This window comes from Gymnoscopelus microlampas (genome assembly GCF_963454915.1).
Source record: "Gymnoscopelus microlampas genome assembly, chromosome: 14".
NCBI classification, from domain to species: Eukaryota; Metazoa; Chordata; class Actinopteri; order Myctophiformes; family Myctophidae; genus Gymnoscopelus; species Gymnoscopelus microlampas.
This window is the reverse complement of record NC_139951.1, coordinates 34,346,927-34,371,292: the sequence shown is the minus strand read 5'-3', so window position 1 is coordinate 34,371,292 and position 24,366 is coordinate 34,346,927. Positions and strand designations below refer to the sequence as shown.

General features: G+C 41.7%; 1 protein-coding gene across 1 annotated transcript; it reads right to left on the bottom strand.

The window, feature by feature from the left end:
• Positions 1-231: 231 nt before the first annotated feature.
• Positions 232-24,136, bottom strand: ogfod3 (2-oxoglutarate and iron dependent oxygenase domain containing 3). Its single transcript, XM_084078906.1, has 9 exons — positions 23,941-24,136; positions 21,556-21,785; positions 20,629-20,704; positions 20,459-20,501; positions 19,358-19,422; positions 17,834-17,890; positions 17,046-17,199; positions 13,719-13,842; positions 232-2,785 (listed from the first exon to the last, which is right to left on the bottom strand). The coding sequence occupies exons 1-9, from the start codon at positions 24,006-24,008 to the stop codon at positions 2,649-2,651; spliced, it is 954 nt and encodes a 317-aa protein (XP_083935032.1). The 5' UTR covers positions 24,009-24,136; the 3' UTR covers positions 232-2,648.
• Between the last annotated feature and the right edge of the window lie 230 nt (positions 24,137-24,366).

Genomic DNA, 24,366 nt, shown 5'->3' with positions numbered 1-24,366 from the left:
TTCTTAAAGAGCTTAAATGTGTAAACATCAGCCTTGTGTGAAGTAATTCCACAAGTCAGGCTCAGAAAGTAAAAGCTAAGACTCAATAGTAATAGGAACATTATGCATAATTATGCATAACCATTGTGCATAGGTATAACATTAGTAGTCAATGTAATGGCAATTCGATATCAATATGGATGAACTATACTCATTATCCGCACCTTTTGTACAAAGAACAGACAAAGTTGATCTGCCTTTACTGCAATTCAAACAGATTTAATGAGGAAAGTGAAAGTGTGTATGGCGTGCGATATGACATCCCTTTTCGCCGAAGCATGAATTAGGCATCAGTCGAAGTCCTTGACTGATGTTCTTTCCTCTCAGTGCCAAACAACATGACATTTAAAAGTGTAATCTTGATCAAAGAAACCGGGAGTTCAATCAGAACATAGACATTAAGATCATAGAGCATAAGTACATAGGCACCCGCATTGGCCGCTGGATTGTGCGTCAATATCCAGGGCAACATCTGAAGCTTGTCATCGAGTGTTTGTCCACGAGCGCCTCACTGCGGTAGCAGAGTTCATGTGCAACCTCTTCCAGAGAGAGATAAAGCAACTAGAACAGGGGTCTTCAATGCTTTTTTCAGCTCAACGACCCCTTAGCTGAGAGAGAGATGAAGCAGGGACCCCCACTACATATTGTATAAAATTGTGTCGCAGATTAAACTTTTTTCATAGATGGCTTCATAGACTTGTTTGACCGCATTTGTGTATTTTCAGACATTTAACCACCAATACTTTGTAAACTTGACCTTTCACTCTGTACTTAAGTCTGCTCTTTCTTCCGTCTACACCAAACCTCTTTGCCGGAAATAGCAGCGCGAGGCGTTGTGAGCTTGTAGATCTACTATTAAAGGCTAACGTTCTCCTCAGAATAGGGATGCTAGGGTTCAAGTGTAAAAAAATATCCTGGCTATCACATAGAGATTTGGTGGCCCCCCTGTAGCAACTCTGAGGATCCCCTATGGGTCCCGGACCCCTGTTAAAAACCTCTGAACTAGAAACTCTACTGGAATGACAAAACAAACTACATCAAGTGCAGACCAATATACTGTATCGGCTGGTTTAACGCATCACTCCATTGAACAGTAGCAGCCAACGTGTGTATATACGTGTATGCATACGTGTCTACTGTATGGTTCAGCCTCTCGTGTTGTTTTCCATTGACAAGCATTTGAATGACTAAAGTCAATCATGTCCAACACTGAAATAGGGCTGCAACTATCGATTATCGTCTCAGCTGTATTCTATCGATTACGGTTGATTAATCAAATCGTTTTTATTTTTTTTATAATCGACTACATCGATTAGTCTGATTAACCACTTAAGCCCCGTCTTATACTTTGTCGTACAACGGTGTGTCGCAAAAATGTAGATTGCCTATTTTCAACATTTTTGCTAATCAACTATTTTATTAAAATTGATTAATTTTTTTCATAATCAATTAAATCTATTAGTTTGAGTAACTGTTGCATCGCTACACTGCTACACTGAAAGAAACATTACTGATTCAAGTGAAGTAAATTCAATTGGATTTTCACATCACCACCTGAAATAAACATGATATCAAGGGTTTTTGACTGACTGCATTACAACATTTTAAAATATGTCTGTGCTTACCAGATATCTCAAAGTCATTTCCCTGTCTGTTGGTCTTGAATAAAACATTGACAGAAACCATAAATATTGGTTCAAAACAAGCCTCACAGGGCAGACACCAACCACTGGATAAAGAGAAGCAGGTGTGAGGAGGCCTAGAGACACGATGCACTCGTCTCTGGATTGTATTTTACCTCCTTCGCATAGACGTCATTCAAAGTAAAACATTAACGAGACAGAAATCACAAATTGTTCTCGGACAAAGAGAGGGTTCTTCTCAGAAGAAAATACCTCCTGGATGTCTGAGTACCGGGGCAAGTGGCAGATTCCGGGATGAAGAGGCGATTTCTGCAGATGATTCAGCAGACCGATGTCGTGTCTTCAAGCAGAAATAGACCACTCTTTCTTCCAAAGTACAAAAGAGTTACGAGGGGAAACACATTATTACTTCTGCCTCTTTCAACAAACCCCGTTTGTCTTAAAGCAATTTCCACTTTGGCTTGAATCAAAAGGAGACATATTGTAGAAATGGACGTACTGTACTGTAACGTCTGAGTGTGATGTACCCTGACCAAGCAACTGGTACACAACAACAGGAAACAAAATCAAGGAACACATACATGGCAGCATAAAAAAAGGCTTCATATTATGTGACTGTTTTCTGTGGCACAATTATGAGAAGCAAATCTAGAAATGAAAAGGAAAAACCCCAGAGACATGTACACACATGTGCCATGACTGAAAATGAAACACGTAAAAATGGAATGTGCAACAAAATCATTTTACGTCATTTATCGCTCTCCTTTCACAGCCTCCCCTTTACCATTCTATCTCTTGTTTCTTTCATCTTCATCTCCTCTCTCCATTTCCAACCCCCCCTGTCCCCCGCCCACACAAAGCCTTAACACTTTTTTTCCACAACCCAACCCCCGCCCTTCCCCTCTGCCCGCTCTGTATTTCAGTGCTTATTCTGGCCAGCAGGCGCCGCGGTCACCCGGGTGCGATTCAGGTCAACATGGGGTCAGAGATGCCGTGCGCCGGATCGCAGGTGAAGGCAACGGTGATGGCGTACCGCGTGCCCCACGCCACCTGCTCTACGCGGTGGAGGTTCTCCGAGCCAGAGGAGAAGAAGGACACTCGCCCTGCAAAGGATTAAGAGAGAGAAGAGGGGTACTTTTTAGGAGGGAAGGGAACGCTTTGGTTCGAGGGTTTGAGGGCTCTTGGGAGGGTTTATTGTTGCCTCACAAGCAACATGTGAGAAAGATGGAGGGAAAGAATTAGAAACACAGTAAAAGAGTGGGAGAAATGAGAAGCAAAAGCAAAGAAAAAGGGAATTGGGAGATGGAAAGTTTGATACTTGATATTTGATATGTTTACTCTCACTTTCACTCTTATTCGTATTCTTTATTTCATGTAACATGGGAAGCTTGCACAAAATAATGTCTCCAACTCTTATGTTCTTGGTGTAAACTTGTGATGTGACAATAAACTGAAGTGGAAGTTATTTCAAAATCCAAGACATCTGACATGAGTTGGCCGTCTGAATAAAAACAAATTCTCTTAGACATAACTGTCAAGGGTAACTTCAGCTCAGTCAGCAGAGGCTTTGCGTGGCTGGACCACAGCTAATGAGTTGTTGCTTTTTAACGAGCTAGCCCAGTGCTATATAAAATACAAACCGCAGTTTCTGACAGATGTTTGCATTACTGTTTGTGTAACTCACACACTCACTGTCATACTGTACAATATATTTAGTTAAGGTTTTGAGACTTGTTTTGTGATCTTATGAATATCACAAATAAATAAATACAAAATAGAAAGAATTGCGCACCAATTTGTTTGCTCTCCATTCCAGAGGGCAAATGCTATAGTCTGATAATTTGTGTGTTTGTGTGCCCGCATATACATCCCCCAGGCAGAGTATTCACATGTCAGGGGAACTCAGCACTTGGATGTACGTATATGTAAGTAATGGGATTTTCTACTCCGACAGTGAGAATAGAGGGAATCACTCAGCATGAAAAACTAAAGAATGGAAAGTGAGAAGAATCACTCTGCACATAAACAAAAGAATAAGCAAGCAGGGGCTTATGTTGTGTTGTTCTGCTTTCAACTCACATCCAAGAAAAGTTAAGGCATTCTGAAGTACTAGAATTTGTCACACTGCTTTAGATAACTGCTGCACAATAACTTTATTTTTGAAAATAATCCCTCACACTTACATTTCCACTGTTTACTGTGAAAGAAACAGTACATTCAGCACCTTCGGTAGGGCAGATTAGTGCCTATACAATAGGGGGATATAGACTTATCCAATAGGTAAATTGTGTCAGATTTTTTTTTCTCTCATTGCCATTGTATGTACAGTATGTTTGGATGGGTCTATTTAATCCTTGGCCAGGATTCAGTTAGTCCCATCTTGTATGGCTCCAAGTCTTTCTAACCATTGGGTTACTACAAGGTCTATGTAAATAGATGCCAAGAATCAAGAGGAAGGTTTATTTGTCACTAGTACTCATACAGGTACAAGAAGCGGCATGCAATTGTGGTACGGTCTGCAATACTGTTATAACAACAACATAACAATAATAACAATAAAGATAAATGAAGATATTTGCAAATCTCTGTTTTTTCACACAAATGTAATACTAGTAGGCCTATGTAATCAGATGGACAGCTTTGTCACCAATTCTTTACACACTCCACTGTACTGACTCCTACAACTGCTGCCTATATTTCCCCTTTTCCTTTTAGATCTGAGGCCGATTCTAAAAACGCCTTCTAAAACCTGACCAAGTTTTCTGAAAGACTTCCAAAAGAATTCACCCAAAAATTATGTTGCTATATACTGTACGTACAGTATAGGGATTCCAGGCAGTGCTTAATTTGTAAATGATTAGGTGCGAGAGCTTTTATAAATATATTTTACTATATTATATACAGTATACGTATATTTATTTTTACATGAAATAATAATTGATTTAACCATAAAATGGCCCCAGAAAGCTTGGCCAAATAACAGCATAAGGGTCACCGTTTCCACATCAAATAATGCATTTCATAATCAGAACAATAGAAGAATGCTATAATTTATGAACGATTCTGACCAAAAAACAACAACAAAACAACAGGAGGGGAGTGGACGTGCTTTGAAACAGCTCTGTCTGTCTGTCTGTCTGTCTCCCCCCTCTCTCTCCCTCTCTCCCTCTCCCCCCCCCCCCTCTGTCTCTCTCTCTCTCGCTCTTTTCCCCTCTCACTCAGCACATGAGTCACAGAACACAGACATATAGGCACTGCCAGCTCATTTAACAACACAGACAGACTCTCTCTAGTCACTAGAGAGAGTTGCGCATCTGATTCTGCGTAACTGTTATTTACTGACATCAAAAGTATAGTTCCACAATCCACATGTCTTCTCATCAAGTTGTAAACATTGACAACTGTTTTGACGTGAGGGGGAGGTGGGCCTTCACATTGTTTGCGTAACTCTCCGCAACTAGCGTAGTGAGGATGGGACTCACGGGCGCAAATTTTCTAACAGCGAATAATAAAGTGGTTATTGTGAAGATTTACTGTATGAACGTATCTCAGTTTAATTTCATCCAGAGTCCCTTTCCTTTACAGGAAGGAACATTGAGGGGAAAATGTGCATGCTGAATTAATGATACATATTCTAAATAAAAACGTATTGTATGTGCATTTGAGGTGACGGTACGCCTTCTAGAGGTACCGGAGCGCAGGAGGCAGGTTCCGGAGCCGACCTCCGGCCAGCTCCGGCATCTAAATGGGTTAAATCCCCACATCCGGAAAATGAATTCCAATTTGACTTTCATGGCACCTTACCAGGCCCAAGGGAGACGAGGGTACTTGGCTCAGTAGTTGCTGCATACAGCGATTCATCATGCAGTGTGTCGATACACCTGAGGTTAATGCTACCGCGCAGTGGAAGACGCCCACGCGTTCACATCAATACACATCCCAGTCAATCTATAGGCCCCCACATACACATCATAATTAATTAACAGAAGATGAATGCGTATGATGTCTTAGGGGACTGTCAGATGAAGGTCTTTTGGAGCTGGCCATCATAACATAATTGGGAGTTCAAGGTGGTATGTGGGAGGGGAAGGGGGGTTGAACTCTCAGGAGTGTTAAAGTACGTGTGCGACTCAGTGACTCAGCTTCCTGATTTATCCTGAATTATATTCAGCGGTGGAAAGTAACTAAGTACATGTACTCAAGTGCTGTACAGTTTTCAGGTACATTTACTTTACTTGAGTATTTAAAATCTACCCATCAACGTTTTACTCCACTACAATAATTTGAAACTTTGAGTTCCAAGTTACTTTGTAGATTTAGAACATTTTTAATACAGTCATTTTACTTGTAACAGAGTATTACTGCATTGTGGTATTGCAACTTTCGCTTAAGTAAAAATAAATCAGAGTACTTTTTCCATCACTGTACTTGGTTACGGGCTGGTGTTGCCACACTTAACCTATTAAAACCAGGAAAGAATCTGTGTCATTTTAGATGTTTGCGTTGGCTATTCAAAAATAGCAGATGTACAAGCTGACAGCTTGTACATCTGCTATTTTAGAATATTTTTTGAAAAATCTTGAAAGAGTGAGAACTACTGATTTGGAAGGCATTTGTAGAATAGCCTCAGGTCTTAGTGGGTTAAAATCCCTCACAAGTGGCAGAGGATGATGGAAGTTTCACGCTGCTCACAGCGCCACGTGCACTAAAAAGGAATTTCACACTGCTCACAGCGCCACGTGCACTATAGGGAATTTCACATCGGGTTTTAACATGTAAATCTGCGGAGCATGAGCATCATTCCAAGTGTCTGGCTTTATTTAATTATTTATGCATCGGCCCACTTGTGTATGGAAATTGGATACAGGCTGTTTCAGCTGTGTTCCCTTCTGATACACAGCAAGGGATATAGGACACACTTTACAATTGTTTTCCAAAATCGATTAATTTTGTTTTCTTTCCATTTCGGATCAGTTGGACCATAAAATGGCAGTAAATATTATGATGTTCGTCACATCTGAACCCAAACAGACATGAAATTGCTCAACCCGTTAAGACCTGAGGCCGATTCTATAAATGTCTTCTAAAACCGAACCGTTTTCTGAAAAACGTATGTGTCTGTATCAGTGGTGCTCAAACCTTTTCATGTCAAGGACCCCCAAAATGATATGTATTTGGTCGTGGACCCGCCCCCATCTCAAAATATTTTGTTCCAGCAAAAATGTTTGCTTGAAAAATATATATATATTAAAAGATTTGCACAAATTTTCACGATTTTTCAAAAATAGCAGATCTACAAGCTCGCGAGCTTGTATATCTGCTATGTTTGAATAGCCAACGCAAAAATCAACCCGGACAGACACACACATTGGGGGGACTTCATAGATAGGGACATGGACATAGAATCGCTCTTCTAGATGGCTTGCCTGTCTAAAAGACGGATGCTTTGGGAAAGGGTACAGGTATGAAAGAGGACTTCATGCAACAGAAGTTTATGAAGAAGAACTAGGTAGTGCGAGAGGAAAATAACTGCAAAAGTGGAGACTTTTGTGTTTTTTTATGGGTTTCTTCATGCACTGTCATTTACCACTTAATCCCTCTATTCTTAGTAAACTGGACATGAGTTTCCTCTGTACTTGGTTCGCTTTTTATCCCTCTACGCCGACTATCTATACACTCAATCTATAAGCTCAGCTATTTTTTATTATTTTCAGCAAATGCTCCCCCCAGAATTACGATGCTACGGCTACGGCTCAAGTGATTAAATTGATAACTATCAGAATTGCTAGTTAGAGTGAGAGCTCGTGAAATGTATTTCAGAAAAGCATTCATAATCTGACACCCCTTCCTGTCATTACAGTTTGCACATGAATGGAAATAAGTATGACTGCTGCCAAAAACTAAAAACACTTAAAACTAGAAAAGCGCAATTTGGGGAAATTGCTATTGTGGTTTCACCGACGCGAGTAGCAGGTTGCGGCCGCCGGGACCCAATACGCTGGGAGGAATAGCGTCGGAGGCCATGCGACGTGCGATTCAAATTCGTTGCTGATCGGATCCTGTGATCGTGATGTATGATGTTTTGTTTTTAAGAAAAAGCCCCCTCCCACAAATTTTGCAAGCCAATTACGTTGTCACATCACTACTGAGATCACTTATTTCATTTTGAGAGGATTGATCCCCCCCAAAAATCATGTTAGATAATAACATGATTATACTCTGTGCCGCATTGTGAGCTTGTAGATCTGCTATTTTTGAATAGCCAAAGTATAAAATATGGATAAAGGGGTTAAAATGATTGTGACGCTTTATTAACCAATTTTGCTGGGGACCCCCTGGTACCCCCACAAGGACCCCTGGGGCTCCCGGACCCCACTTTGAGAACCAATGGTTTAAACACACCAATGCATTCGTTTCCCCTGCAGATGCCATGCAGCATGCAAGGTTAAACCCCCCCCATTAGTTCTCCTGATGGGCCGATGTGCTTCTTTCACGCTTCTGCCCCCACGGCACCATCTGTATCTCTCTCTCGCTCCCTCCCCGCTGTATGCACCAACTCTCCATCACGCAGACCCCATCTCCCAGGTATTTCCCATCTCTAACCACGATCCATCACTCAGCCAACCTGTCTTTTCTCGTCCTTTAACACACACTCTTTCCCAAACCCGCAGTCTATTAGTCTGCTGTCCTTTTTGCCAATGTCCCTTCTTCATCATGGTCATCCCTCATTCCCACAGCATTTACTGTCTGTCCTCTTTGCAGTGGTGGAAGAAGTACTGATTTTTTTTTTTTACTTGAGTAAAAGTAGTAATACCAGTACCACAATACAAAAATACTGTTATTGTCTGCCCGCCAGGAGACTATGCTTTCGTTCTCGTCCTTCCGTGTGTCCACCAAGCTAACATTGGTCAAGCTTCACGTGACACGTGACAATATGTTGAAAGGGTGTGCTTTGATTTGCTAGCGAGACGCATGATGAAATAGGTGTGTCACTTCAAAAAATCATTTATATTTTTTGAAGTGACACACCTATCCATCAGCCAAGCTAACATTGGTCAAGTGACACGTGACAATATGTAATATTGACAGGATTAATGGAGAGTATCTTTTCCTCGGAGAAAATCTTAAAGGTAGGGTAAGTGATTTTCTTGGTTAAAATAAGCGTTAAATAGCTCTATATTCTGATAGTACTCATTGCTATAGAGTGTTTGTTCAGTAAAAGGAGTCTCCTTGTCTCTCCAGCTCTTTATAAAACAGAAAATGCATTTTCGTTTCAGTTTCATTTCCAATTGTATCCAATCAGGACAGAGAACTCAATCAGGATATAGATTAAACAAGTGAAAGTGATGACACTAAGAAATTAGCAGGCAAAATTACGTGACACGTGACAATATGTTGTCACCAATGCTTTTGATTGGCTAGCGAGATGCATGACGAAATAAAAACCTATAAATAGGTTTTTCATTTATATTTTTTCATTTATATTTTTTGAAGTGAGCTTCCATCAGCCAAGCTAACATTGGTCAAGTGACACGGGACAATATGTAATATAAATAGGTAAGACAGGATTAATCAGGAATAGTACTGGCGGAGACCTGTGCTCCGAGGAGCACATTTTCTAGTTTATACTGTTACGAATGTTTAAAAAAAGAGGGAGAAAATTAAGGAAATACTCAAATTAAGTAATCTATGTAACTCAAAATTGTACTAACATACAGTACTTGAGTAAATGTTCTTCTTTCCTTTCTTTAATGGAAATAAAATACGAAAACAAATTCCACCCACTGTGCTTCTGTAAACCTGTAATTGCTCTTAATTTTTGTTCAGTCAAAGTGAAAGAGGTTATTAAGTCTGTGTGTTTATCTATTGGAACACACTGTTTTTGGAAAAGTAACAGTTTTGGATATACAAGGTTTACCCCCGACAGCGACAATATGCTAATTGATTACGGTAGTTAAATCGTGAGTTTCAGCCCTCCCGAGGAGGAGCACAGAACTGAGTTGGCGGAGATGAATGAGGTGTAATTATAACAGCAGTCAAGACAAAGAGCCATCATTATCTCTGTGAAATAATGATCAGCTCCAGGCATGACGGTCTGACTCTCCCTAAGTCAAAAACTGTCAGTCAACCCTCTGAAGTTGCCCTTTCTGGGCGAGGAGAGCTGTGTATTCTAGAACAAAAAAACAACAGCAAAAATAAAACCCTGGCTATTGATGAATTATATATGATGCTCGCTTTCCCTCTCTCTTGACTTGCTTCTCTAAAAAAACAGCACATTGCAGAACACTATCACCATGGGTTTGGTACATCAAAGTCAGCTTCGTAAGAGGCAACATTTGATAATTTCTTGCATACATTTTCACCCATTATACGCAAAAAAAAAAACACATCACAACTAGAAAAAGTGCTCCTCGGAGCACAAGTCTCCGCCAGGTCAGGTAGATTATTATGGCCTCCTGGTGGCGCTATAATAGGCCAATGTGAGAAGGGTGCCATTTATTCCTAGGCCGTGCACGGTTATCGGACACTGCATGTATGATTTGAGGCATTTTGTTCTAAAAATGTGTTTTGCTAAATTTGACCTGCTGGTGGCGCTATAACAGGCCAATGTTAAAAGGGTGGCATTTGTTCCTCAACATAGTGTGAATGTGCGTTCAAAGTTTCACCGCAAACGTTCATGATTTGCGGCATTTTGTTCAAAACGGGCCACTCCTGCAAACATTACATGTCAAGGTTAACCAATCAGGATGGAATATGAAAAATCAAACAGATCCGTCTTGATCACATGACTATAGAGATCATGGGTACCGATTTGCGTGAAATTTGGATCAAATATGAAGGCTTAATATCAAAAAAAATGTTTTACATAAGTCTGCCTCCTGGTGGCGCTATAAAAGGCAAATGTGAAAAATGCAGGGCAAAGGTTTTTCCTTGGCCTCTAGAGAGTGTGCATACAAAGTTTTACACTGATCGGTGCAGTTATAGGTAAAAACACGAATCGGCCTGTTACAGCGCCACCATGAGGCTGATTTGAACATTTTCAAATGGCATTTCTTCCTCGGCCTAATGGGAATATGTGTGCAAAATTTCACGGAAATTGCATGCTGTGTTGATGATTTGAGGCATTTTGTTCGAAACGGAGTACTCCTGCAAACTTTGAAAGACAATTTTTGCCAATCAGGATGGAATATGAGAAATCTCAAATGAGCGGTTTCTTTTAATGACTATAGAGATACTGTGTACCGATTTGGGGGATTTTTGGCCAAAATCTGTAGGAGTACTGTTCAAAAATGTGTTTTGCACACATCGGCCTCCTGGTGGCGCTATAAAAGGCCCATGTGAAAAATTTTGAGCAGAGGTTCAGCTTTGGCATCCAGGGAGTGTGTGTGCACAGTTTCGCTGCGATCAAGCCAACGGTGCCAGAGATTAGCTGTCCACAAAATTACAGAATGACACACGGACGGACACACACACACACACACACACGGACGGACGGACAGGGGGTAAAACATACTCTCTCGCCATGCCTTTCGGCCTGGCGGAGACAATGAAATGTGGCGCTTTGTGAGCTTGTACTGTAGATCAGCTATTTTCGCCGCATAACACCGTTGTATGATGAAGTATAAAATAGGGCTTGGGTGGTTAACATAATCCAGGTCTGTTGAGGTATATATATCTTACCAAAAGTAAGATATAATATATATAATATATCCCTCATTCAATCTGTTCCTCTCCATCTCCCTTCATCTGTCACTACCTCTTCTCGGGTCACCGATGAAGTGCACTCGTTTGGGATTCAACTCGCAGGATCCACAGGGTTTGACATGAGAAACTGTGCAGAAGTCGTGCTCAGCAAGCAGTTGGTCTCTGGGTCAAACACTGTGATACAAACATCTTTGTCCCGATGATGGTGACAGAGTGGCATAATGAAGTAGGTGTCCGTGTGCCTGTGGTGTTAATTAAAGACCAGTTTATTGTGGTAGATGTCACTAGTGCGTTCAGTCAGCATGTTGAATCCTCCAAAGATATACATGACTTTTCCCAAGACACAGGCTAAGTGGCTCTCCCTTGCCTCTGCAGCAGTCTCAGATACCTTGGGCTTGAACCAGATGTGGGTCTCAACATCAAATGTAAAAAGCATGTTGCAGTACTTTCTGTAGCCCTTAACCACCTTCAAACTGGAGTCCTTACTTTGGACGATCTACAAGCTCTCAACGCTGAGAATGAAGATCGGCTATTTTCGCCACGTAACACCATTGTACCATGAAAGTATAAAATGGGGCTTAAAGGGTTAACAAAATCCAGCTCAGTTGAAGAATGAACCCCCACAAGGAAGAAAAAATATTTTATTCTAGCCCTTCCTTTCTCTCTTCCTCTGTCTGTCAGTGTCTCTACTTATTCTCTGGGTCACCAAAGACGTGCACTCGCTTGTAAATTCAACTGGCGGGGTCCACAGGGTTTGAGATGAGGATGCCCTAGTTCAATCTGTTGTGTGCTGTCGAGTCTAAGTTCGGTGATGCAGGAAAGTTCGGTGGTTTGACAAAGCCTGACCAGAGGGAGACCTGGCAGCAGGCGGACTGCAGCGTTTCCCCATCCTCATTACCATATGTCCTTCAGCAGATGTCAGCACCGTTTACAGGGCCGTTCTGTGGGAAGCGGCGTGTCAAGACTCGGGTCACTCACTGAGCAAACTGACTGGTTTAGAGGCTTGTCTATGGCTGGCACGGAGGGTGTGAAACAGCAGCAGCGGTGAGATAAGGGACCAAACTAATGAGAGAGGGTAAAAAATAAAGAACAGAAAGAGAGGGAGGGGACGGTGGTCGGTCACTGCAAAGGCTACTTGAAAGACAACTTGGCTGATAAAAGCTGGGAGAGCTTTGCGAGCAGAGGGACTACACACAAGTGAATGAGATAAAGAGAGTCATGGAGCGAGGGAAGATAGGGGGAAGAGAGCGAGAGAGAGAAAGAGAGAGAGGGGACAAGATAAGTGGGGATGGATAGGGCAATGTTAGAAAGGGACAGGATTGCTGTTAGTGAGGTTTAGAGAGAGGAAGTGATCAGATGCACCAGGCTCTGAGGCCGTTTCCCATGTTGATTGGACTTTGTGAAATTTCTCAGAAGCCTAGTTCAAACCAAAGAGATGTGACAAGACAAAACTGTTTTACTTACACGAGATTTATATTCCGTTGTACGATGGTGTCGCATGCAGAAAATAGCCGTTTTACAAGCTCACAACGCGTCGCATCCGTGATGCGTTGTGAGCTTGTAGATTAGCAACTTTCGTTATGCAACACCATCGTACGACAAAGCATAAATTAAGCATTAGAAAATTGCGGAGAAAGATTGCAGTGGTCTGAATTTCCCTTGAGGCAACTTGACCGATATGAATCCAAGGAGAAAGAAAAGCAATCAATCAAGTAAAACATGAACAGAGACAGGCAATCTGAGTAAATTTTGGGTTTTCTCCTCAGGTGTACTGTAAGTCAAAAGCCCCACTACATATTGTATAACATTGTGTTGCAGATTAAACTTTTTAATAGATTTCATAGATTGTTTAACAGCACAATCAGTGCCTATCAGTGTGGTGGAAATTAATGTTTTTTTTTTGTTAATGTGTGTTTTCAGACATTTAACCACTTAAAAACTCCATACTTAAGTCAACTTAACCGTTGGCTCTGTTCTTGGTCTGCTCTTTTTTCCCCCTACACCAAACCTCCTGTAATAACTCTGAGGACCCTCTAAGGTTCCCGGACCCCCTGTTGAGTTAAGTCAGTGTAACATATATTGTGTCCTGGTATCAAACGTGAATTGAGGATTAAGACTAAGACTTTTATATTATATTCTTCGTACTAATAGGATTAAGAATGTTTATTACAGATTAAAATCAAGTGGATTTACCCATAACAATGCCCTATTCCCTACTCAGTTCAGAATCGGCATTTTATAAACCATAATACAGTTTCTCTAGGTAATACTTTCAGGTAACACTTTCAACACTGGTACTCTTTAGGGTAGTATTTTGTAGGTGGTGGTCACCTGCTCGTGGCTCCACAGTCCGGTTTCCATTGGGGTCCATGAAGATGAATCTTCCTCCGGTAAAGTCAGAGCCATAATCGGATAGGTACAGCAGGGATGTGTAGTCAAAGGAACCGTAAGTCACCTGGGACATGAAGAGACGAGTAGATCAAAAGAACAAAGTTGGAGAATGCAACGTCTGAGTTCAAAGACGACCTTGTTAACTTTCCTACCATGAACTCAACCAGACAAGTGTGAAATATAGTGAATGACTAATCCTTTTAACAAGGGAGCTGTAGCCAAGAGGCACTAGCAGGTATTACCATCTGATTGTGGGCATAAGCAGCAATATCACAAGTTCAGGGCCTGAACTAGTAGGCAGTGTACCATGTTTGATCTCGTCACTGTCGGGCAGAAAAAATCTATCTCCATAATTCAACTTTTTATGTTTTTCGTAAATGAATGCCCTACTTCATTGTACGAGTGTTCCACAAAGGTAGCAACAATAGCCGATGTACAAGCTCACAGCGTGTTGCATTGCGATGCTTTGTGAGCCTGTAGATCTGTTATTTTCGCTACTTTCGAGCTATAAATGTGTAGTGAAAGTGGTTAAGTATTTCTGTGGGTTTCATAAATATTTAACCAATGAAAAGTAGAGCTTGTGACAAAAGAATAATTACATTGGACCCATTGGCACACAGGTTCTTTTTTACATTTCCTGAAAATTAACAGCTGTTGACATACAAGGTTTCCGTCCCACATTGATTAAATACATGCTATCTATGCTCCGCATATCACAACCATCCTGGTGATTGATGTTCAAATCCAAATCAATGAACTTAGTCATCTGAATGATACAGTAAGTGGCTTAGATAATGCAACATTAGACAAAGCTGACAGCTTGAGATGGATCTAGCTTCTAGCCAACACGCCTAGCCATGCAGCAATAAAATACACTGACAAGGAGTCGAACAGTTAATCGTAAAGAGAACTATGACTGTGAGAGCAAACCCGTAGCACTAGAGTGCCTTCATTCTGGTGAAGGAGGACCAGTGAGATTATCTGATGAGGAAAATTGCTGGAACCATCCTCCAAGGTCAACAGAGATGTCTGCGGTGCATTGATTTCTGGGGCTAAAGAACATTGGTTTCCACTGTAACAGTCAGACTCATTACGTTGTCAAGATTATTCCCCACCATGAGTGACGGAAAGGTCACTTTTCCTGCCACCTTATGACTGCACCATGGCACCACATCAGCAATATGATTCATGGAGAAAAATTACCACCAAAGATGTTAGAAGCCATTTACATTTAAATGAGGGCTGGGTTAGCCAATTAGTACCAAAATGGCAGCAGCAGACAGATGGGCGGGAGACTGGGGGCTTTTGGATTAAAATGCTCCATCTGTCAAGGGGTAGGAAGAGAGGATGACTTGAGGTAAATTAATATGGCTGAGAAACTCAGGGGAGACGGGACTGTGAACAAAAGCACAAGCAAACAGGTAATGTTCCAAGAAATTATAGAAGCAAAACAAATATAGATAAATATAATGATCCCCGTGGGCAAATGCAGGTGTCGTAGCAACAACAGCGAGTTCTGAATAAACCAGTGGATAAATCATACAGGTGTACTGCACATGTGGCATGTGTGGCGTATACCAAAAGAATGGAAATGTTATTTCTATTTTAATAGACCCCGTAACAGACAACGTCACACTGATAAGAACCAGTATGCTTGCAACCAGTATGCGCGCAATGAAATCCATTCTGTCAGGTCTTGCTAGGACTCGCCTCACTAGCAAACACACAAGAAGGGGGCTGGGGTTTGCTGAAACTAGCGCACACCGAAACATCAGGTTGAGAATTGATTGCGTGAAACAATCACCTGTGCATCCAGTCTCAATGTTGGTAAACAAATAATTGGTCTATTAAACTCATAAATAACCAGAAGGAGGCGGAACAAGGCGGAAGGAGCCTGCTGGTTGGTTGGTCAGTCAGGGACCAATCAGAAGGCTGACAATGGGTCAATTGCAGCTCATGCTGTTTTCCCAAGACATGTTTTTTTTTAATCACACACACACACACACACACACACACACACACACACACACACACACACACACACACACACACACACACACACACACACACACACACACACACACACACAAACACACACACACACACAGTAAATATACAGAGCATGGTAATAAAGCTGTGTCGAGAAAGCTGCACTCTATAACTCTAGGGATGGAAATAATGATGGGAGAGGTGAGGAGTAATACTCTAAATGAGATTTACAGTGTGGACTAGTAACATTATCCACATTTATGATCATGAATATCTCTCAAAAATGTGCCCGGTCTCCTCTCTTAACAAAGCAGAGAACAGATATGAATATGAAACATCTGGAGATGCTTCACCAATAATGAACAGACAATGATGGCAAATGATGTTACTGAACTGTTAACTGTGGACATTTCTGGGGGTAAGGGTGTAATATACAGTACTTTGAGTGGCATTCTGCTTCCATTTTGAAACAATGGCCCTTTAGGCTTAGATGTACTGAACAGACTGTACGTTTCCCTTTTCAAGGATATATAACTTGGCAAACCGAGTAAAATTGATTTCAATGAAACACCAAGTGTGAAGACTGTGAGAGAACTCCCAGGGGTGCGTGATGTGCCTCAAACAATTCTCAATGACGCCTTCCCTGCGCCGTTGGTCCATGTTGAGAGCAACGGCTGTGTTGTCTGTACCTGTGTTAATTTTGTCGACTAAAACTATGACGAAAAATGTTCGTCGACTATCTTTTTTCACTGACGAAAAATAGATCAAAACTGACCTATGATGATGACTAAATATACGGACAATTTCCACAACAAATTAAAACTAGACTAAAATGTTAGTTAGGGGGCTAGTGGAGAAGAGATCCAGTAGAAAAAGACAAGTAATTTTAAGTTTGGTTGCCCTCGGGTGTTGCACTTTGAAAACAGCAGCTCTAAAAAAAATCTATCTAGCTATGTAAGAAAATAGCAGATCTACACGCTCACAACGTGTCACGCTGCGACACGTTGTGAGCTTGTAGATCTGCTATTTTCAGCACGCAGCTAAGTATAAATCAGGCATTACGACGCCACCACGCTCCTGACAAAAATACATTTTAGTCAACTAAAATCTTATGATATCAACTAAAACTAAAACTAGACAAAAAAACATTTCAGGTGACTAAAATGTGACTGAAACTAAATGAAAATGTATTCAAAAGGCCATGACTAAGACTATATCAAAATTCTCTGTCAAAATCAACACTAGTCTGCATCTGTGTGTTTCATGCAAGTCCGTTACCTTATCCACGTGTGGGTGCCAGTACTCGTCGTGTGTCATCTTGGCTGAGGTGCTATTGATTCTGGAGAAGAAGGTGGGCTTAGTGAGATACATCAGGGACGGGTCCAAACCAAACGTCTCGGCTATCACTGCCTGGATACGGCCACGCACGTTTCTAAGAAGTAGAAAGCACACACACACACACACACACACACACACACACACACACACACACACACACACACACACACACACACACACACACACACACACACACACACACACACACACACACACACACACACACACACACACACGAAACCTGTCAGGCCACACTCACTACATATGAAACGTAAACATATTGACATTTGACATGTCGAGTCAACATCAGATGTGGTGAATGAACAAAGGAACTATTAATACATCCAATAGGCATTGTAGTCACTAAGACACCAGGGAAACGTGGGCAAGTGCATGATAACATTATGGGATTTTTTTTACAGGAGATAACTCCACAATTCTATGTGAATTTATGGTTCTTACTGGAAGATGTGTTGGCTCTTTTGTGGTACCTAACAGATGCTAGGGGTGTGTGTGTATCCTTAACACTACATGTTCTCTGTGAGGGCAAAAGAAAATAAATTCTGCTTTCCTATGGAGTTGGAATTTCTATAATAATAGTGTGCTCTAACATATAGTTAGACACAATGACCCTTATGGGTCCATTCCATTTTACACTCTCAGAGTTAAATTAACACTCGGGATTCAGCAGCGTACCACCGTTAATCAAAGTTAGTCAAGTCAGTCACCTGTAAAGCTGGAAATCCTCTTGTGTGAATACCTCCCCGATCTGATCCCCAAAGTACCTGTGGTCACATGCCCAACACAGAGCCACAAGCACAGACACAGATGATCACAGACATAGACCATCACAGACACGGACCATCACAGACACAGACGACCACAGACACAGACGATCACAGACAACGGCAGACACATAAAACAGTCACAAACTCACACAAGGAAAGACAGTCCCAGACAGGGCAGACGGGAAGAGAACAGAGCAGAACAGAATCATTAGCATACAGTACCATATTGAGCATGGCACAGCGCACAATTATTCAAGTGGGCACGCCAGACGCCACCCAGCCATTCAAACATGGCAGATAGGGAACGTCTGACTGCTCCGACGTTCCCAGACAGAGGAGTGGCATTCATAAACTTTTCAGTTGGAACCAGCTGAACGGTCCTGAAGGGTTGCATTTCTGTCCCTGTTCAATGGACTAGGAAGTATAAAGAAGTCAAGCAAGGAGAAATGAATGGAGGGTGCAGCGTCAGGAAAGTAGAGGGACTAGAGGAGAGACACAGATATAGTGAAATGGGGCAAAGACAGAGAGATGGCGATGGAGAAAGAGCCAAGAGATATTCCAAACAAGGCCATGTATTGCAGCCAGATAGTTCAGGGGCATTCTCAACCTTTTTAGGCTTTTTGACCCCCCAAAATAATCATATTTGAACTGGGGACCCCCCTCCACCCTGACAAGCACTTGGAATTGTAGGAGTTGAGGCATTACATTTAGTTTGACTCGGTTCCACAGATAAATATTGTGAAAATATCAGATCTACAAGCTGTGAGCTTGTCGGCTATTTTCAAAATGTTTGCCTCTTTCTTATATTAATTGACAATTTGGCCAATGTTTCACCAGTTTTTATAATATAGTTTGTTGATTACTTTTGATGCAGTAATGGTATTTTTTCTCTTTCATTGAGGTATTAAAAATGTCACTTCGCTGTCATCTGGGGACCCCCCCCAAATCATGTGGGGGTCCCGACCCACAGGTTAAGAACCACTGAGATAGTCCCCCGACTGGATGAAACATTGACTGTGACTGGCTTTGGGCCACAACGTCTCTCTACATGTAATATAACCACCACGTACCAAGTCTGGTTATCCTAGGCCTTACATTATAGATATGAGAGAGAAATGCTCCGGATAAGATCTCGGACTGAATGACAGGCAGAGTGCAAACCGATAGTTCCCCCCAGAGGTGCCTTGGTGGACTAATAAAATGGGCAAAGAGACAAGAACAACCAGCATCAACAGGAGCCAATGAATAAACTATAGTCTTTGTTCAATACATTTGTGTGCTTCATTTGTTATCAGATTCTAGGGGGGATATTCCTGTGGCCACATTTGTGTGTTTCATTTGTTAAATCAGATCTAGGCAGGTGGGGGGGGGGGGTATTCCTGTGGCCTGTGGGAAGCAAACAAAACTAGTTTTGAAGAGACACATTAGTAGAGGAACAGAACAAATGTATACAGTAATGCGTACCTGTAAATGTTAACGAACTGTTTCCCCATCGACAGTGCTCCAGAGTGTAGGTCCAAGATCGAGGCCTGAAGTAAATGGGAAAAAAAACATGAATTGTCCAAGTACAAATAATTGAAATAACAAATAATAATAGCTGAACTGAAGATAAAAGAGGGCTGACAAAAGGCATTACGAAACACTTCCATTCCATGGTTTAACTGCTGCAACTTGGCTGTGACCACATCATAGTTTAGTTATTATTGCTGTGAACTTGTCTGGGGGACACTCTATTGTCTTTCACAAGCCAACAAATAAGTGACTTTCTCTGAAGTCCCCTGTGGTTTCACTTCCCTTCATTTTAGTGAGTTAACACTCTATAAACAACAAATGTATTGGCTGGGGACCAAGCCGGCAGGGGTGGAGTGCAGGGGGTAGGGCAGATGAGGGTCACCCAGAGAGCATGGACAAGAATGTTACACACTGCCTCATAATGCAGGCGCAGTGGAGGTAAAAGTACTCACATTTCTTACTTAAATAAAAGTATCAATACTGCAATGTAGAAATACAAAAGTATGAGTACAAAAGTATTGGTATCAAAATATACTTAAGGTACGGCCGTATATAGGGCTGAAGTGGTTAATGTATGTTTTGTAATCATAATCAAAATCTACAAAGTAACTAGTAACTAATGTTTTCAATTGTAGTGGAGTAAAAGTGTAATATTTGCCTCTGAGATGTAGTGGAGTAGAAGTAAAAGTATTGAAGATTGGAAATACTCAAGTAAAGTAAACATTACTCAACATTTTACTTGAGTAAATGTACTTAGTTACTTTACACCACTGTGCAGCCGTGCAATATGTCATATCGGCCCAGCAATGTGTATTGTATACTGTACCAGCCTGCCCTCTAGTGACAAGAGAGGGCAAATGCAGCTAAAAAGCTGTATAACTGCTTAGAAAAACACACCATCCATGGGAATTTCATAAAGTTATTGGTTTAATACATATTTGCCACAACATTTTTAACAGATGTGTGGTGTATTATTACCTCTCTTCAAACCCTTCACTATTCTGTACCATGATTCTGACTAAACTGTATATTTTACAGACACAGTATACTCACTCCTCCTTCTGACCCAGCGAGAGATAGTCCCCTCTCAGCCAACCTGTGCAAAGGAAGAGCGTTAAAATGAACGTATCAATAATGGGGAGAAAGAACAGAATGAAAGAAAAATGAATTAAGTTCCAGAACAGACTGCAGTCATTTTGTATAATAGCGTCTAGACTGTCTACCTTCTCAGTGCTTGAGCCTCCTCCCTCGTCACCACACCATCTGTGACAGCTCGGCCACACTGCTTAGGAGTGCATCCTGGAAGTGTCACAGAACGAAAGATAACACATAACTGTGTAGTCCAGTTTAAATGACCACCAGACATTGACCATCATTACCCCCGACTGCGCCCAGTAACTTTCACTTATCTCAGTATCATCATATCTTCATGGAACAATTAAGATTTCTACCACCAACTTAGAGCAGATACTAGCACTGCATGGTTTTCAACATTAAAGCCATAGGTAGGACTGAGCTTACTTCTACACATTCAGTTTCCCTTCAAAACCAACATTAAATTCATTATTTTCTTTTTTTTTATAGCTTGTCGCAAAGACAAACAATTCACCCGCTTCACGTCATTTAATTTTGGTCATGTTTCAACAAGAGGACACCTTCTAACCCATTAAAACCGTGAAAGCATCCGTGTCATTTTAGATTTTAGTTGGCTATTCAAAAACAGCAGATATACAAGCTCACAGCGCGTCACTTTGTGCCGCGCTGCGCGCTTGTACATCTGCTATTTTTGAACATTTTTGAAAAATCTTGAAAGTTTGAGAACTACGGTTCTTACTTTTCTTATTTCTCATTTCTAAACTGTTTATATGATGTTCTGCATAGTAGTGTATATCTGTCTGTCATTTAATGTCACTATGAATTGAGTACAAGAGTACTATATATATACTTGAGTACCCCAATTGAAACAAGCCAGTAGCTTTCTTGGGCTTTTTAAATCCTATTTAGTTGACCTTGTATAATGAAATGTACTTTCATGTGCTTTTTGTCTGCAAACTTCTAAATAAAGTATTCAATCAAAACTGATTTAGAAGGCATTTGTAGAATCGGCCTCAGGTCTTAATGGGCTAAACGCAAGACTATAGCAAACTCACCAGGGTAGCGCTTATAGTTCTCATAGTCAGCGGAGCACGGCACGCTGTAGACTCTGGGCTGCGGAGACACCTGTTCCTTCCACCTGACTAGAGTCTCTGTGACCTCGCTGTCCCCCAGGGTCACGTAGAGCCACGCTCCGAGTCCGCCAATACACACCGCCCCGAGCAGCAGGAGAAACAGAGGGACTCTGGTGCCTCTCCACGCAGACGCTTGCCGCAGAGCGTTACCCCTGAGAACGAGAGAGAGAAAGCATGTGGACCAGCACTTAGGACTGTCATAAACGGTCTGATGTTTGTGATCTAGGGCAGTGGTTCTCAGACCCCATGGGACCCGCCTTTGGGTCCCCAGATGACTTGCTCACTGTGCAACATTGTTTTCTCACTCAACAGTAAACAAACCAACATACAGTATAAATGGTAAATGGTGCATTTATATAGCGCTTTTATCCAAAGCGCTTTACATAGATTGTGCATTACATTCACCCATTCACACACACATTCATACACCGATGGCGGAGGAAACCTAGCCTGGTAAACCATCCCCTTTCGAGAAATCTCATTTGCATTTGAATTCAGGAATTTACTTTTAAGATATCGTTCGGATAGAATGTAGTTGCTTAACTTCATATATGTGGTCAATTAATCATGACAGAGCCTATTTAAAAAAAAAAAATCAGAGAACCAGCAGGGGCAGGCATTGACACGCATGTATCCGAATAAAGCAACCTATTTTCGGCATTGCCCTTTCAAAAGTCCGCAGCCCACAGCCAAATTGCCCATACAGGTCTGCAGGCCAGACCAATTCCTGAAATCAAATGCAAATTAGATTTCTGGAAGGGGGGTGGTTTACCAGGCTAGAGGAAACCGTGCAAGGCACCAACCTGCTCATCGGGAGCAATTTGGGGTTCAGTGTCTTGCTCAAGGACACTTCGACAAAAACTCTGGGGGAGCCCGGGATTGAGCTGGGAACCTCACGGTTCCCATCCGCCCGCTCTACCGGCCACTCTACCCCTGAGCCACTGCCGCCCCGTATAGGTGAAAATACAGGCAGGGTATCTGCACATTGATTACTTTTGACCATTAGCGGTTCAAAAGTATTGAACAAACAATAGCCTATATAAACATGGTCAAACATTGGCCAAATTGTCAAACATTACCTAAGGAAGAGGCAGAAAATGTGAAAGTAGCCGATCTGCATGCTCGATATGCTGATGCATGTAGATCGGCTATTTTCACAAGATGTATCTGTGGTACCGAGTGAAACTAAATGTAATGCCTACAATTCCAAGTGCTTGTCAGGGGGGGGGGGGGGGTCCCTGCCCGGTTCGAATATGATTAGGTTGAGAACCACTGATCTAGCTAGGGCAGTGGTTCTCAAACTTTTTCCATGTCAATTTGTTCCAATTTTTTTCAAGATTTTGTGAAAATGGCAAGCTCACGTGTGGCATTGCGTTATTTTCAAATAGCTGATGTATATACAGTTAAAGTGGTTAAACTGATGTTCAGATGCATTTTGCTGGGGACGCCCTCAAGGACCCCTGGGGGTCCCTGGACCCCACTTTGAGAACCGCTGATCTAGGGGATCAGAAAGCTACACCTACTTATCCATTCTCAATGTTAAGATGCATTGTTGTTGTGGTTATAAAAAGGTACCCCTTCAACCACACAATCATAAATCACTGTTTACAACTTATTTACAACTATTACACAGAGAAAGAAAGGAGGAATGACATGAGAGGGAAACAGAAAGACAAGAGAGAGAGAGAGAGAGAGAGAGAGAGAGAGAGAGAGAGAGAGAGAGAGAGAGAGAGAGAGAGAGAGAGAGAGAGAGAGAAAGAAAGAAAGAAAGAAACTGAGTGAGTTAGTTACTACAGGGGTGCCACCAAATCTTTGTGTGATAGTAACCTTTTCTCTTTCATTTGTTTTACATTAACCACTTAAAGCCTAGCATCCCTATTTTGGGAGGAACATTAGCCGAAAATAGCAGATCTCCAACCTCAGTGCTGTCAAACAAGTCTATGAAATCTATGAAAAGGTTTCTGCAACACAATGTTATACAATATGTAGTGGGGAGGGGGGTCCCTGCTCCATCTCTCTCCCAGCTAAGGGGTCCTTGGGCTGAACAACATTTAAGACCAGTGGTTTAAGGTTATGGTCACAGTTTAAGAATGGATGTGACATATCCATATCCTGATATCCCACCCAGTCCCAGAAGAGAATACCCCACCGGTCAAACCCTATCCTCCTTAACAACAACACCACCAAACCCAATGCCTAAACTTCAAAAAACAAACAGCACCTAAAAAGAACCATAACAATGCATGTTTATAGTGTTTCCCTTAATAAAAAAAAGCTATTATATTTGCAACACAGAAGATGACTTACCTTTTAATTTTCTTTTCAATCCCATTTGCATCTGGAGCTTTGGGATTTGCTCGTCGTTGCACTGTCATGATAGAGTCCAGCTTGGTACCTTATGCATTAATAATAAACAGTAGGGGGGAAAGAGGCTGATTGTCCCCTGTAGTACAAGCATTCAGTCAAACTAAACGGTGTTGGTACCATGGATGGATGGAATGGATCAAGGAATGATGTTTTACTTCCTGTGTACCGCGTCTCAGCTCCTCCCATTGGTCCATCCATCAGCTCCTCCCATTGGTCCTTCCGTAGAGCAGCTAACGTTTTGATTGGACCACATCATCGACTCGTACAGAAAGTGCATAGCCCGAACAAATACACAGAAACGAAGCCTGAGATCATTCAATACAATTTTCGGGGTTCTGATCCGGTTGGAGCGGAAATAACTTACGT

Excerpts from the sequence above, each read along its gene's own strand:
- ogfod3 (XM_084078906.1), bottom strand. The coding sequence starts at position 24,008 with ATGACAGTGCAACGACGAGCAAATCCCAAAGCTCCAGATGCAAATGGG. Across the intron at positions 17,891-19,357 it reads CAGTTCGTTAACATTTACAG|GTACTTTGGGGATCAGATCG; the intron begins GTACGCATTACT and ends ATGTGACCACAG. Across the intron at positions 2,786-13,718 it reads GACTGTGGAGCCACGAGCAG|GGCGAGTGTCCTTCTTCTCC; the intron begins GTGACCACCACC and ends AATCCTTTGCAG.